Genomic DNA, 16,467 nt, shown 5'->3' with positions numbered 1-16,467 from the left:
GGAGGTGGGATAAGCCGGCTGAGGTGGGGTGTGGGGGGGTCCGGGGCTTGTTCTCCCGAAGGCCGAGCTAGAGCCCCCTCCTCAAACAGGGGCCGGGGTCGCCTTGCGCCATCTTGCCGGGCGGCAGCATCCTCGCGTGGTGCGCTCCGGGCTGCTGCTGCTATTGCTGCGCCCAGCCTGGCCTCTCGCTGCCCACCCCCCCCCCCCAACACCGGCCCAAGCCCCTCCCTCGGGAGGCCCCGCGAAGGGGCAGAACAAAGGCGAGGAACGGCCGGAGGGGCAAGTGACCCCCCCCCCTCACCTCCACCTCTCCTCTTCCCCACCCGCGCTCGAGGGGCTCCTGGACCAGCCCAACGGCGGCCGCGCTCCTGGGCAACGAGTGACGGGGGTTGGGGGGGGTGGGGTGGGGGTGAAAGGCGGTGCAAAGAAAAGCGGACCCCCCCTCACCCCAACTCCTCCGCGCGCACGTGCAGCCGGGCATGGGATACTCCCTGGACTCCCGCCCCCTCCTCCTCCTCCTCCTCCTTCCTCGGGCAGGGATGGGATGGGGGCAGGGCTGAAATCCAGCAGGTCCTGACAGGTTCCCGAGAACCGGTAGCGGAAATTTGAACAGTTCGGGAGAACCGGCAAATATCGTCTCTGGCTGGCTCCAGAGTGAGGTGGGAATGGAGATTTTGCAGTATCCTTCCCCTGCCACACCCACCAAGCCACCCCACGCTCACCAAGCCACGCCCAGAGAACCGGTAGTAAAATAATGTGGATTTCACCACTGGATGGGGGGGGGGATCTCCCTGGAAGCTGGGGAGATGATGAAGTACCTGGAGTTCACGGATTTGGGGAGGTGGGCGAGGCCGTGCCAGGTTGCAAACCCATCGGCCCTGCTCCGAGGAGGTTAGAAACCCAGCAAGCAGCTGAGGAGGGGGGGGGGCGACACTGAAACACCTGGGGTGGCTTTTGGCCGGGGACTCCTGTTCCCATGTGCCTGTGCTGGATTATGGGAGCTGCAAACCTTGCACCTGGATCGGCCAGGTTGGTGGCCAGGTGAGACCCCCCCCCCAAGGCTTGGAGGTAGCCAAGGTCTCTTCCTCCCTTCTCAGGGAAGTCTGTGGAGACTGCAAGGAAGATAAAATCCTGCCGTCTTCCGCCATTCAGTCAGAACTGAAGAAGCTCCTTGGATGAGAAGCAACAGGTCTTCAAGGAAAAACAAAAGAAAGTCCAGTTGCCTTTTGAAGAAACGCCTTTGGGTTTTCAATATTTGTAAGTTGCCCAGGGAGGGGCTGCAGGTTAGGGTGGTTGGCCTGCTTTCTTATCTCTCTACAGCAGGAGATTCTCAAATGGGGAGGCACCCCCTGCAGAGATTCGTTAAGCGGGTTTTCCCCTCGTTTTATGACCTTTCTTGCTTACAGTTGTTAAGTGAATCATTGCAGGGGGTAAGCGAGTAACCCGGTTGTTAAGTGAATTCGGCTTCCCCATTGGTCGCAAAAGGGGATCGCGTGACCTTGGGACACAGCAGCGGTCATAAGTAGGAGTCAGTTTCCAAGCCTTTGAATTTTGATCACATGATCCGTGGGGATGCTGCAAAGGTCTATAACTGTGTGGAACGGTCATAAGTCACATTTTTCAGTGTCGCTGTAACTTGGAACGGTCACTAAATGAGCCGTTGTAAATCGAGGACTACCTGCTGCGAAGTTCCTTTCAGGATCCCTCCCCCCCTCCTTTCAAACTCTGAGATCTGTGGAGACCAGCATTTGCTGAGGGTTAATTCCAGTGGTGAAATCCAATTTTTTTTACTACCAGTTCTGTGGGCGTGGCTTGGTGGGCGTGGCAGGGGAAGGATACTGCAAAATCTCCATTCCCTCCCCACTCCTGGAAGAAGGATATTGCAAAATCTCCATTCCCTCCCCACTCCTGGGGGAAGGATACTGCAAAATCCCCATTCCCTCCCCACTCCTGGGGGAAGGATATTGCAAAATCTCCATTCCCTTCCCACTCCTGGAGGAAGGATACTGCAAAATCCCCATTCCTACCCCACTCTTGGGGGAAGGATATTGCAAAATCCCCATTCCCTCCCCACTCCTGGGGGAAGGATATTGCAAAATCCCCATTCCCTCCCCACTCCTGGGGGAAGGATATTGCAAAATCCCCATTCCCTCCCCACTCCTGGGGGAAGGATATTGCAAAATCCCCATTCCCTCCCCACTCCTGGAGGAAGGATACTGCAAAACCCCATTCCTTCCCCACTCCTGGAGGAAGGATATTGCAAAATCCCCATTCCCTCCCCACTCCTGGGGGAAGGATATTGCAAAATCTCCATTCCTTCCCCATTCCTGGGGGAAGGATACAGCAAAATCCCCATTCCCTCCCCACTCCTGGGGGAAGGATACTGCAAAATCCCCATTCCCTCCCCACTCCTGGGGGAAGGATATTGCAAAATCCCCATTCCCTCCCCACTCCTGGGGGAAGGATACTGCAAAATCCCCATTCCTACCCCACTCCTGGGGGAAGGATATTGCAAAATCCCCATTCCCTCCCCACTCCTGGGGGAAGGATACTGCAAAATCCCCATTCCTACCCCACTCCTGGGGGAAGGATACTGCGGGACTGGTTGCACATGCGTGTAAGTAGTTGGTGGGGGCCTTATTTTGGTGGGGGGGCTTAGTTTAACGCATGCGCTGAAAAGCCCAATTGGGCTTATTATCCGGAGATGTCTTAGTTTCGGGGAAACAAGGTATGAACAGAAAATCTACAAAGGATTTTCTGTTGCACAAGCTTACACTGAATGCCATGTGGTGGTCGAGCCTATTTGCCCGATCTATAGAAGAGCTGTTTCCAGATATAGCCAAATTTCTTTCAGTCCGAATATTTTATGCATTCGTACTGAAAACGACACATTTATGGGTTATTTTCTTCGGTCATCTAGTTTCAGTCTCCGTTCTCATTATAAAGGTGCCAAAGTCTTAAGGAGAGGATATACAATACCGTTTCCTCTAGCTGGAGGAGAGATTACTAAACATTGAAACCAGATTCCTTCCCTTGACGGAGATAGCCAAGCAAAACACTTCGCTTCACAGAACAGCTACTGAATTCCACTCCCCCGTCACTAACAGATTAGACCCAAGCTGGTAATAACCGTTCCAACTGCATTAGAAGCACTTTGATGGAAAATTAGTCGAAAAGCAAATGGAAAGGGAAGAAAATGCAGAAAATGCAACAGTTGCTGCTTGTGGAGGGGAGAGGGAGTATTAATCTTCCATGAGGCTACACTTACATTCCACCAAAATATAATTGGCTACTTTTGGGTACATTGCAGTGGTGGGTTGCTACTGGTTTGCACCGGATCAGGTAAACCGGTAGCAGCAGCGACAGCAGGAGGCTCCGTTCACTCACCTGAACACTTCTGCACATGCGCAGAAGAATCGTGCATGAGTGCACACACATACAGTGCCAATATTAACAATGTCTTTAATGGAGATGGTGTAGGAGAAGAGCAGGCAGAGGTCGGGATGGGGCGGAGTTAAACGAGCCATCAGCCTAGAATCATTGCGTTCCCACAAACGGTCTAATCCAATTTCTCTTGAAATCCATTGACCCTTATCTGGTACCAATTTAGTGTTGAACTTTACTTGAATAGATTCTTGTATGAAGGCTTGAGCAATAGTTCTCTCTCTGGGCACCTCCTTGAGATTATATCTGCTGAATATAACTCCGCCTTGGCGACAGGAAGGGCATCTGGCCAGTAACACTCAGCTCCATTCAGTTGCCCAGACTCCACCCCGCAAGGGATTATGGGGTCATTAAAAGACTACGATGACGATGTAGGCTTGAACAATAAATATTCTGAACTGCAGCTTAACGGATAGTCCTGATTCTTTGTGCTTGACAGATGAACAGGAATGCCCAGTTGTGAGTTCTTGCATCACAGTAAACCATTGTTTTGCTAATAGTGGATAGTTAAATAAATCATAACTGGCTAAATTGTAAGCTATAATCATGATTTACAAATCACAATAGATCAGTTTCTATCACAGGCTAACCCAAATTGAGTAAAACACATGGCTCACCATAATGTAGGAAAGTATTTGCAGCTGTACACACTACTTCATAAAACAGCTGGGGTCTCCAGATGTGTAAAGTTTCAGCTTTTATAATCCCAGACCAAGGCGGCACCTATTTACAATTTACAAACAAGATTAGCTGGGAACTATGTTATCGGCACAAGTAAATGTTAGCCGAGTGTGAATGGACTCTATCTTGGATTTTTATAAAAAAATAAATAAATCCAAGCTCAATTTGTGTAGATGGAAATAAGTAAATTTATGATCCTTGTCCTACAACAAGGATACTTTAACAGTACAACTTGGATTGACAAGACAGTAGACCTTGAAATAAAATAGATTCTGACAGCTTATTAGAAGAGATCAAGGTTTTTAATTTATGTGGCATGAGGAGGTGAGAGGGGAACCTTATGCATCTGGCCTTGGCAGATCTCCAAAAAGAGCTTTTTAGATCTATGCAACTAAAATACCAGAAATATTAGTGGGCTACAACTTTAGCATCTGGACCACAAAGCATGTTCTAAAGCAGGACTTCCCAAACTTAACAACTTTAGGACTTCAACTCTCAGAGTTCCCCAGCCAGCAATTCTGGGAATTGAAGTCCACACATGTCTTAGCATTACCAAGTTTGGGAACCCCTAATCTAAAACTTAAACAACAGTGTAAACACAGCACACATATCCAAAACAAGTCACCCCTACTCAGTGGTGGGATTCAAATAATTTAACAACCGGTTCTCTGCCCTAATGATGGTGGTCATGTGACCGTATTGACATGGCCAACTCAACATCACTCACTGTTACAATGTAATAAGGGTTAACCGGAGAGGCAGTTTCTGTAAGCAGGGCAATAAAGATTAGGCTAGAAACAACACCAGAATGTTGCCTTCCTGCCTTCCTTACAGGATTAGCCCTGTAAAGTGGAATAAAACAAAATAAGATTTCTTCCAACAACCGGTTCTCCGAACTGATTAGAAAGTTAACAATCGGTTCTCCCGAATAGGTGTGAACTGGCTGAATCCCACCACTGCCCCTACTGGCTTATTGACTTGTGTGAACTACACCTACGGCTTCATACATGGGGATAATTCATGCTTTGTGTAAGCGGTCATTACACTAAGCTTGAAAGAATGGCTTAGAGACAATGTGAAAAGCCCGATAGGCAGTTGCTTAGCATGAGTTATACATTTCATCAATTTCTTTTTAAAGGAGTAACTTAATAATAGAGGCATTAGCTGAGTTCAATTTGTTTGTGGTTTATGGGCATTTGTGGTATGATATAATACGAGGCACGGTAGTCTAGTATGAATTAGGCATTAAACTGTGGCTGGAAAGATCATAACAATGCAAACCCAACCAATTATCTCAGTGAAATGATTTTTGACTCTTGATTTTTCTTCTCTCCTGTTTCTTTGACATCGTCTTTTAAAATGTGGGTATTTATGTGGTTAGTACAAGGAACAGGAAGATAAAGGATGATATACAATGAAGACTTGATTATTGATAGAAATAAGTCACAGCTGAATTCATGCTGCAAAATGATCTGTAACTTTTTTTTTACTTGCTTTCAAACAATTTGATAAATAATTCCTTTGTATGTTTAACTACATCTTGTCCATTTTGACCAGTACAATGTTTAAGGCTAACATATATCTACTTTAATTAAATTCAATGGAATCCCTTTTAATGTGATCAATCAATCATCAATCTCCATTCATCATCTATCTATCTATCTATCTATCTATCTATCTATCTATCTATCTATCTATCTATCTATCAATAGAATAGAGTAGAGTAGAGTATAGTAGACTAGAATAGAATAGAATAGAATAGAATAGAATAGAATAGAATAGAATAGAATAGAATAGAATAGAATAGAATAGAATAGAATAGAATAGAATTTTATTGGCCAAGTGGACACACAAGGAATTTGTCTTGATGCATATGCTCTCAGTGTACATAAAAGAAAAACAAAAAAAGAAAAGATACGTTCATCAAGAATCATAAGGTACAACACTTAATCATAGTCATAGGGTACAAATAAGCAATCAAATCATGTTAGGAAACAGTCAATATAAATTATAAGGATACCAGCAACAAAGTTACAGTCATACAGTCATAAATGGGAGGAGAAGGGTGATAGGAATGGTAAGAAGATTAATAGTAGTGCAGACTTAATACATAGTTTGACACTTGAGGGAATTATTTGTTTAGCAGAGTGATGGCGTTCGGGAAAAAACTGTTCTTGTGTCTAGTCTAGTCTAGTCCATCTGTCTGTCTATCTGTTTATCTATCTATCCATCCATCCATCCATCCATCCATCCATCCATCCATCCATCCATGTATCCATCCTCACCTACCTACAGTACCTATCTTCCTACCCTATTTATATCATCTCTATCATCAAGTATTTATCATCTGGCTTTCTATCATCTCTATGTTTATCACCTGTCATCTATCATCTCTTCCGCTATCAATTATCTATTGTCTGTCTGTCTGTCTGTCAGTCAGTCTCTCTCATCTCTCTCATCTATCAATTATCTCTTTTGCTGTCATTAATTCTCTCTCTCTCTTTCTGTCGCTTATATCATCACCCATCCACTAAAGGAACTCTGGATGGCGAACAGTGTGACGTTACGGTGCAGCCCTATGAAACTTTCAAGAGAATGGACTGAGATTTGAACTCAATGAATCTCATTGGAACGGATTATAGCATAACACGCTTTTAAAATCTGCTTCAGTGGGCTTCATGATCTGGCCCTAAAGATCACATAGGGGCATCAAACTATGAATTTCTAAATGTCATTGTCAGAGCAAACACTCAGGTGTGTCAAAGCCCAACTCATTCCTTTCAGTTAAAAGGATCTCAAGAAATTGGAAAACTGCATTTCACAGTTAATTCTCCTATTGGTTTATTGTTCATATTTTCGATTGCATTTTTGTTCAGGCGATGTGACAAACGGATTAGTCTCCGATGCTGCCTGAAAACTTTGTCGTTGTAGAACACTGGAAAATGAAAAAAAGTGCATTTAATTGGATTGGTCAAATTTAGTAACATTGAAAACCCTTACAACTAAGGATACGGGACGTATTCAAGTCAGAGGTGGGAGTTCAGGTTCTGACTAGTTCTGGAGAACTGGTAGTGGAAATTTTGAGTAGTTTGGAGAACCGGTAAATACCACCTCTGACTGGCCCCGCCCCCACCTATTTTCTGCCTCCCAAATCCAAGCTGATTGAGGGATTTTGCAATATCCTTCCCCTGCCACGCCCACCTAGCCATGCCACGCCGATCAAGCCACGCCCACAGAACCAGTAGTGAAATTTTTTGAATCCCATCACTGATCCAAGTACATCTTTACACTTCCATGATTTATTCAAATCCAATTGGCATTTTTTCACCAAGAAATTTATTTTCATTGTGCAAAAGTCATGCTGAGTAGAAATATTGAATATGGATATTAAAGAAGTTGTATTTCTCCCTAGCATCATAGAGGTATCCATATTTGTGTGTGTATGTGTATGTATATGGAAATTCCACCCATTTTAAACTTTTTAAAAAATTTGCTTTTGTTCTGGGTACACGATTTCTTGTTCTCTATATTTTTAAAAAACATTTGTCCAATGTTCAGTTTCCTCAATCAAAAAGCAAAGGAAAAAAAAATCCATCACCGAAGTGAGTTAAAAATGGCAGCCTCTTCAGATGACTTTTAATTTTTTTTTGCAAGATGGAAGAAAAGCGGAAATAGAATATTCATTATTAAACTCAGGAGTTTGGTAACACCTTTTCATATGCTTTGAATTAATTAAAAGGCTTTAGGTTCTATTAGCTACACACAATGTGTTACTCTGAAAAAATGATAGCAGACTTCAGATTTCTGTTTGGGATGATTTCTGTTTTTGTCTTCCTACAGTAAACTTGTATTTAAGTCTTGGTAGCCTTGGTAGTACAGTGTAGTACTACACTCTGTACTACAGGGTAGTACAGAGCCTTGGTAGTACAGTGGTTTAAAGTACCCTGTTATTAACACAGCTGCCTGCAATTACTGCAGGTTCGAGTCTCTCCAAGGCTCAAGGTTGACTCAGCCTTCCATCCTTTCTAAGGTAGGTAAATTGAGGACCCAGTTTGTGGGGGCAATAAGATGACTTTGTATAAATATACAAAAGTATGAAGGCTATTGCTGAGCACATTGTAAGCCGCCCTGAGTCTCTGGAGAAGGGCGGCATATAAATCAAATTAAAAAAAAAAAGTCCACCTAAACAACAACAGCTATGTTAATTAATGCACTCAGATCATTATGGCTATTAAAAAAATGATCTTATGCCCTCCACCTGATAGACCCTTAATGCAGAGGTGAAATCCAATTTTTTTCCCTACTGGTTCTGTGGACGTGGCTTGGTGGGCGTGACAGGGGAAGTATATTGCAAAATCTCCATTCCCACCCCACTCCAGGGGAAGGATACTGCAAAATCTCCATTCCCACCCCACTCTGGGGCCAGCCAGAGGTGGCATTTGCTGGTTCTCCAAACTACTCAAAATTTCCGCTACCGGTTCTCCAGAACCTGTTAGAACCTACTGGATTTCACCCCTGCCTTAATAGCCAGCTTTTGAGCAAGGTTTATGGCATAAAGTTTTGGCTCTAGAGATGATTTAGGTGAAATCTGGAGTAATGCTCTTGAGGCAAGGGTATCGCCTCCAAGGTAGAATTGGATTTCTCTTGGTGTATCAGCCAACATAATGCCCAACTTAGGAAATCATCCCTAAATAGAATAGAATAGAATAACAAGAGTTATTCGCATGCCATAGGTTCGCCATCCCGGCCCTATACCATTTCAGACAAATGTCTGTCCAACCGCTGCTTGAAAATTTTCAGTGATGGAGCACCCACAACTTCTGGAGCCAAGTCGTTCCACTGATTAATTGCTGACACTGTCAGGAAATTCCAGGTTGGACCTCTCTTTGATTAGTTTCCATCCCTTCTTTCTTCTCTTGCTTTCTGGTGCTTTGGAAAATAGGTTGACCACCTCTTCTTTGTGGCAGCATCTCAAATACTGGAATACTGCTATCATGTCACCCCCTAGTCCTTCTCTTCACTAGACTAGACATGTCCAATGCCTGGAAACCGTTCTTCATGTTTTAGCCTTCATTCCGCTAATCATCTTCCTTCATTGCTCTTCTCTGCACTCTTTCTAGAAAACTTCTTTTTTATATTGTGGCAACCAAAACTGGATGTAATATTCCAAGTCTAGACTTACCAAGACATTATAAAGTGATATCTAAAGATAGATACTTACTAGTAGCTCTCTCTTCCCACTTATTGCTATCACCATGTTGCTTGTATCTTTCAATTATATTGTTTTTACTTGTTTCCTAGTACGATTTGATAGCTTATTAGTAACCTTGACTATCACTAAGTGCTGTATCTTTTTTTTTTTGCAAAAAGTTTTTTATTTTTTAACCAAAAACAACATAAAAACATCATCCTTCCAAACAATTACAGACAGTATTTCGATCGGTTAAAATCATTTCGTGCTCTCAAAATTTTCAAAATCTCATTATATGACAAATGTTCTTTCCTCTAACAAAAAACAAATGTTTAAACATTTTATCCAAATTTCATTTCATATACTAAGTGTTTGTATCTTTTTATTCTTGGTGAATGTATTTTATCCCCCTTATGTATACTGAGAGCATATACACCTAAGACAAATTCCTTGTGTGTCCAATCACACTTGGCCAATCAAGAATTCTATTCTATTCTACCGTGTTTCCCCGAAAATAAGACCCTGTCTTATATTTTTTTTGAACCCCGAAATAAACGCTTGGCTTTATTTTCAGGGAGGTCTTATTATTTTGGGGCGTGTGGATCAAGATGGGGCTCCTCTTGCAGTCTTACCTGATTTCCAGTTCTGCATTTAAATATTTTTGGGGAGGGCTTATTTTCGGGGGAGGGTTATTTTAGCGCATGCGCTCAAAAGTCCGATTGGGCTTATTATCGGGGGATGTCTTATTTTTGGGGAAACAGGGTATTTTCTATTCTATTCTTTTCTATTCTATTCTATTCTATTCTATTCTATTCTATTCTATTCTATTCTATTCTATTCTATTCTATTCTATTCTATTCTATTCTATTCTATTCTATTCTATTCTATTCTATTCTATTCTATTCTATTCCATTCCATTCCATTCCATTCCATTCACACTTCACATGATCTTGATTCTATTTTGCCTTGTTGACTATTTCCCCCCCAAGTATTGGTAACCTGGAGGTCAGGGATGAATATATACCCTTCTTATTTGATACAGTTTAGATATGAAAGGGGAGTTGCTATCAAATCTTCTGTCCTTGCAGACTAGACACTTGGTGGAATTCCAGATAGCTACAAAACAGCATTTTCTTGCCAAAGTATATGGCTTTGAAACAGCCACTTCGTATCCTTTCTGCCTTAGACCTAAACATGACAGATGAAGAACGGACAAACCATGATTCATATCCAGGAATAACCTGCTGAAAACAGAGTAGGCAATTATCCCAACCTCACAAAACCATCTTTCCTATAATCTAAATGTCTTGCTATTAACTAATTGTGTTTCAATTATTATTTTTTTTAAAAAAAAAAATACAGGCCATTTCTGATATTGTTTAGCAACATTGATCATAATGTGTCAGTGAATTCTACAAACATTTAAAGCGGAAGAGAGAAAGAAAGAAGAAAGCGGGACCAAAGAGCAAAATCTACTCCTTTATTTTCATTAAAAAAACAAAACAAAACAAAAAAACAAGCATGAGGTAGTTGTGTTAAGGGGAAAAGGGAGACACAACAGAGAAAAAGGTGTAAAAAGGCTACTCTAGAACACACGCTATTATTATTTTCCCCCCCTCTCTTTTATATAAAATTAAATAATATAAAGACGCTCTGAAGAAATAAAAAATACATTGTCATACGTTAAAAAAGGAGAAAAGAGATAGATCCAATACCTAAAATATTAGGTACAAGAATTCAGAGGCCTAAATTGGCAAAAAATGTCTGTTGCGAATCTAATGCAAAGAATCCTGTACAGATTCCAGTCACTTCCATGGGGCTGCTGTGGGGAAAATCCCCAGTTAGGCCTCCTAACCTAAATGCACAGATTGGTGAGGCAAGCCAGGCGGGCCAATTCGCTGCAGCCAACTTGCCACGGTCAACTCGTCTTGGCCGATTGGCTGCGGCCAACTCAATACGGCCAACTCGCCACGCGACCCCTCGCTGAGGGACAATTCACCAATTCAGTTTCATGATTTAAAATAACGTAAATCTTATTTTGATGTTTGTCATTCACATTTCATTTTGTCCCTCCTTTGGCATCCTTTTTTTTTAAATGATTCTATTCCACTGTTTCTTTGATCATTGGTGTAACTCTTGTCCCGGGGTGCGTCCCCCCACCCCCATGGTGAGTTGGCTGAGGCAAATTGTCATGGACCCAGCCCAAGAGGCTGAAGAAAGTTCTCAAGTTTTCAGTACAAGCTGTTAGAAGCACTTGCAGTGTGTCGTAAGGAACTGCCCCCCCAACTTTTTGGAAGAGTCGTCTTACGCAACAGAAGCGAGAGCTGTGAGAGAGATGGCTTTCAGCTTGAAACCCCAAAGAAATGAGAGAAACAGCCAGTTCTGTTTTCTTTTTTAAATTCTGCATTCCAAGAAAGGAAGCTCCAGAGTTGAGAAAACGGGTTGCATCAGAGTGAAAAACCATGGTTGAATCATCGCTCTAGTTTTTCAAAAGATTCTACCGAGAGAACGTCTCCGTATGCTAATCTTCATCAGCTTTCAGCCAGAAGGGGTCCAGTCCACTTCAGACCACCCCTGTTTCAGACAAAATGGTAAGACTAGTTTGATAGGACTAGCTAGGACCTACCAAAGCTTGCTTCACAATAGTGTGTTGAAGAATCCACAAATGGTTGACTTTGAGAAAGATGCTGGTTGTAAACCATGATTTACAAACCAAGTGGCTGGCTGAACATAAATTCATTCAGGTCATTTGATTTTGGCTTCGTGTATGGTGTGACCCATCTCAAAGCGTTAAGCAGGCTAATCAATTGTTTCAGTGTCCTGCAGACTGAAGCCACAATAACAAGGAACTCCAATGAGGGTCAAATCTTCTTAACCAAGTGATGGAAAAAAAAACTGTGGTTCTTGCATCACTCTTAACCATGTGGATAATAGAATCAAATGTGTAGGTTCACACTACTCTTGAAGATTACAACGTCCACATTTGTTTTTCAGTCTTTCACTCAACTTTCCTGTAGTCACTCCAAGATTGCTCTTAGTTCTTGGTTCTCTCCCCATCTCTGCTAATCTCTGGGGGAAGGCTTCACCCAATGGGCCAGATATTATTGCAGCAAGAAAAGTATCACTAGTGGGGTCTTCGAATCAAAGACAAGTGGAGACAGTCCACTTGATTTTCAGAACTTCATCACTGATAGATGGTCCGTACAAGATGGTCCATCTTACAATGGGGGAATGTAAATTACGTTCCACTTATAGCATGCCCATTTCAAGAGAATGCCATCAGGCTGAAGGTGAATCACTGCAGCACCAATAGTACTTTTCATAACTTATCAGCTCTGGTTAAGGAGGAACACTGGCCAAAAATGGAACTATGTCATGAAGGAAACCTTCAGTTCTTTTGTTGACGGAGTTAAAGTACAAACATACTGGTTGCGTGAGAAGTTACCTAGTCACAATCCATCTCTTAGACATCTTCAGGACACTAACGCCCATCTAACGCAAAATATATCTGCAGTTTGTTCTGGTGTGATTTACACTAGCCACATCTTGCATCAAACCCAGAATGCCAGAATATGTTAGCAGGAAGCTGACAAGATTAATGTGTGAATGTTTGGTTAACCCTCTAACCTAGAGCTGTCAAACTCCGAGCCCGTGGGCGAGATGCGTCAGGCGTTGGCCATGGCCACGCCCGGTTTAGCGAAGGGAGAAAAAGTCCTGACTCATCATATGACATTGCCGTGATAATGTGAGTTTGACACCTCTGCTCTAACCATCCCAATGCTAAAAGGAAAGGAAATCACATCCAGGCAATTGGGAATATTCCTCTGATTTAGTGCCTGAGTTCACACAACATGCTAAGCCAAGTTATGCTTTACCAGAGTCTGCTAACTAAAATAGCTGGGTTGACAAGCCACATTCAACTGTAACCTATGATTTATACACAATAAGGGTGGGTGGGTCACACAACATGCTTAAGCTACCAATGAACAAACCGTACATTGCCTTGTTGCGTTCTCTCTACATCTAGAGACTGACAGTGATTTTTTAAAGGGGGCTGAAAGTGGCTTGATGCTTCAAACCAATTTGTTAGGTTTTGGAGACCCGGGAGAGAAATATTTTCACAATTATCTTAATCGAAAGATCCTTGCAAAAAATACAAATGTATAGTATGCTGATGCAAATTTATTTTCTTCCCAGTTTGCGATGGACGTTTGGAGACCGATGTGTCTTCTTAGTAAAAACAGCGTTGGCAAAAAAAAAAATTGCATTTGGCTTTAGTCCTACATCAGAACCTACAGCAGCAGAACAAGGGATACTACGAAATCTTCTCAGGCCATCTTTACTTATTGCTTTCCATCTCTGCTTCATTTTCATCCTTTGGAGACGTAGAAGAAGGGCACCTAAGATCCGTGATAACGTTCAGAACAGCAGTTCAACTCCAGGACCAACCTCAGGACGTCTCATGAAACCATCTTCCTCCCAACGCAACTGGTTATGTGCGACAGCTGCACCTGGTAGTAAAATGGTGTATTTAGCTGGTGGGCCTTACGCTGCCTACTCCTGGGTCTTGGTGAGGCACAACATTAACTCATAATTGGTATGAAGTTCACCGATTCTCAGTAGCCTTTGCAGAGCAGCTGGGGAAGAGAGAGAGAGCAGACACAATACTTCGTGGGGGGGAAGGGGAGGGAGGTCCTCCTTATAAACTCTTACAGAGCTAATATCATTCCCTTCCCTTCCCAACCACGCTTTATGAGACTATTCAGTGCCACGAAGACCTAATCTTTACAGCTATTCGGTTTCTCCGAGCTCTGCCGCGGCCAAGAATTTAATCGAAGCTCTCATCAAAGATGGTGGACGCACGCTGCGTTTTCAAACCCGGAAGGAGAGTCAATCATATTAGAGAGGCCGCTATGCAGAAGGCCTTGTGGTTGGGCGGTGGGAAGAGCATCGAGCAAGATGGGCTGTGTGTCCACTGCCCCTTTGTGAGATGGCTCAGAGTCCCCGCTTCCTATTGCGTCCGAGCTTCCTCCCATCTGGGGGAGCCCTCCGTCTGCTCCATATAATTTGGTAGCTCTCTGGTGATCCTCTTTCTTGATCTTCAGCAATGTATCTGGGGCTTCAGGCTGACCCTTGCCATCTCGGTCTGGGGATATAATATTGAGTTCTTGCTGAGAAGGACTGTAAGAAACCTGCTCAGGTAGGTCTTCCATGGGGACTGTTTCTGGTTCACAATCCTCACAGGGAGTCCTTTCCAGGTCCAATATGTGGAATTGGGAACCACAATCTCGGTTGGAGGCTAAGAAATCCGAATGGACAATGACCTCGGCTTCCAGTTGATTGAGGCTGCTGGGTGGGTGCTCCTTTTTCGCTTCATTCTTGGGAGTCAAAAAAAAAGAAAAGAAAAAAGGATTGTTAGAACTCTAGAAACGGACGTGGCCCCTGAGATCAACAAACCCAACTCCCTGTTAGTGCAAGAATCCAAATTTAAGTCAGTAAGAACGTATTTCAAGAACATACCCAGTAAGCTCAAGGTAGAAGCAGGAGAAAGATGCTAAATCACCCAACCTGCTTGGATTAGACCAGGGATGTCAAACTCGAATTCATTGAGGGCCGCATCAGGGTTGTGTTTGACCTTCGGGGGGCGTGGCTGGGGTAGGGTGGGCGTGGCCAGCTTGACATCACTCATGTCGAGGGTGCTTGTGCTGGTCCAAGCGTTCTGCCAGCAAAAACAGGCTCCCGAGCTCTGTTTTCGGCTGCGACGGCCTCCTGCAACCCTCTGCCAGTGAAAACGGAACTTGGGAGTGCTGCCTGTGGCCCTTGCGAGCTCTGTTTTCACTGGCAGAGGCACCGCGGGCTGGTCCTTCACTGTTTCCAGAGTGGCCCCGTGAGCCAGATCTAAGCACATCACAGGCCAGATTCGGCCTTCAGCCCTTGGTTTGACACCCCTGTATAGTGTGTTCTTAGCCAGGTGATGTTGTGGTCCGCCAGCAGTCTGTGGAGCTGGCAGCGGAGTCGGACAGTGAAGAGGCTGGGGAGGAACATGGGCCAGTCCTGGAGTCTGGGGAAGGCTCGGACAAAGGCTCTGCATCGGAGGCAGAGATGGAGCCAGGGCCATCTGGGAGTTATGCGCGGACTCCGGAGCCTCCAGAATCAGACAGCAGAGAGGCAGAGGAACAGGAGGAGCCTGTTCCTAGTGTGCGCATGCGCAAAGCTGCCAGAAGGCAAAAACAGGGACGACTCAGGAGTAAGGCCTGGAGATGATTGGCCCCTCCCATAAGGCTTAAAAGAGGAGCAAAGGAACGTGGGCCCTTTGCAGGAAAGCAATGTTGTTAATTCTGTTCCCAATCGGCATCTCTGTTTGATTCTGGACTCCATGTGGCTTTGCCAAGTAGGTCTTTGCAGCGTGTCAAGGGAGATAAAGTTTGATGATTATCTCAAAGGACTTCTCCCGAAGGACTTTTTGCAACTAATTGGGACTCAGCTGTGAATGAACGTAATTCACAGCTGTTGCAATAAAAGAGGGTTTTGGGACTTCTCGTGTGTTTTAATGACTCAGGATGCCAAGGTCACAACAAGTGAGCTGTGGCTAGTCTACCTTCAGAATCCTGCTATTTAGCATACCAAGAAATCAGTAGGAGAGGCTGGGTGCTTATTCTGCTAGTTTATTTCGTTGGGCCATGTACAAAATCAAGAGCAGAAACGACCCAATGACGTGCAGCTCCTGAAATCAGTGCTTTGTTCAAAGCGTGATAAATCCTAAAACCAGTATGATAAGTGAAGCTGAGCACCTTAAGAGAACTTCACCATCTCCATAGTTAGTCTTTTAACGAAGTGGTGGGTCTCCCTCCCATTATGGACAGAAAAAGTCTCCCTGCTGGGAATACACACCGTGACAACCTCGTAAACCAGAGCTTGCAACAAGAGCTTCTGTCCTCCATTAGAAGCCATCTTCAGTGATCCATTTAAAGCCACAGTGGGCTCTTTTGGAATGGAGACTCCGTAGCCGGCGATGCTGTTTGTCCAGCTGTTCAGAGATTTCTCCCATGGAGGCTGCAGAATCAAAAGAAAAGGCACGTTATCTCTAATCCCACACTGGCATTTATCTGCTTAAAGCTATTTTATTTGCTCTTCCTTCTGATTTTAATTTC

General features: G+C 43.8%; 1 protein-coding gene across 1 annotated transcript in view; it reads right to left on the bottom strand.

Moving 5' to 3' along the window:
• Positions 1–13,514: 13,514 nt before the first annotated feature.
• IGDCC4 (immunoglobulin superfamily DCC subclass member 4) overlaps positions 13,515–16,467 on the bottom strand; it is a 125,521-nt gene continuing 122,568 nt past the window's right edge. The window contains exons 20-21 of the mRNA XM_070953469.1: positions 16,208–16,369; positions 13,515–14,694 (exon numbers count right to left, since the gene is read on the bottom strand). Coding sequence (XP_070809570.1) covers positions 14,161–14,694; positions 16,208–16,369 — 696 coding nt within the window. The 3' untranslated portion in view covers positions 13,515–14,160. The remainder of the gene's footprint in view (positions 14,695–16,207; positions 16,370–16,467) is intronic.

The sequence above is a fragment of the Pituophis catenifer genome, unplaced genomic scaffold (assembly GCF_029215685.1).
Source record: "Pituophis catenifer annectens isolate HBS135680 unplaced genomic scaffold, rPitCat1.0.hap2 SCAF_14, whole genome shotgun sequence".
In the NCBI taxonomy this organism is placed as follows: Eukaryota; Metazoa; Chordata; class Lepidosauria; order Squamata; family Colubridae; genus Pituophis; species Pituophis catenifer.
This window is presented reverse-complemented; position numbering and strand designations above follow the sequence as displayed.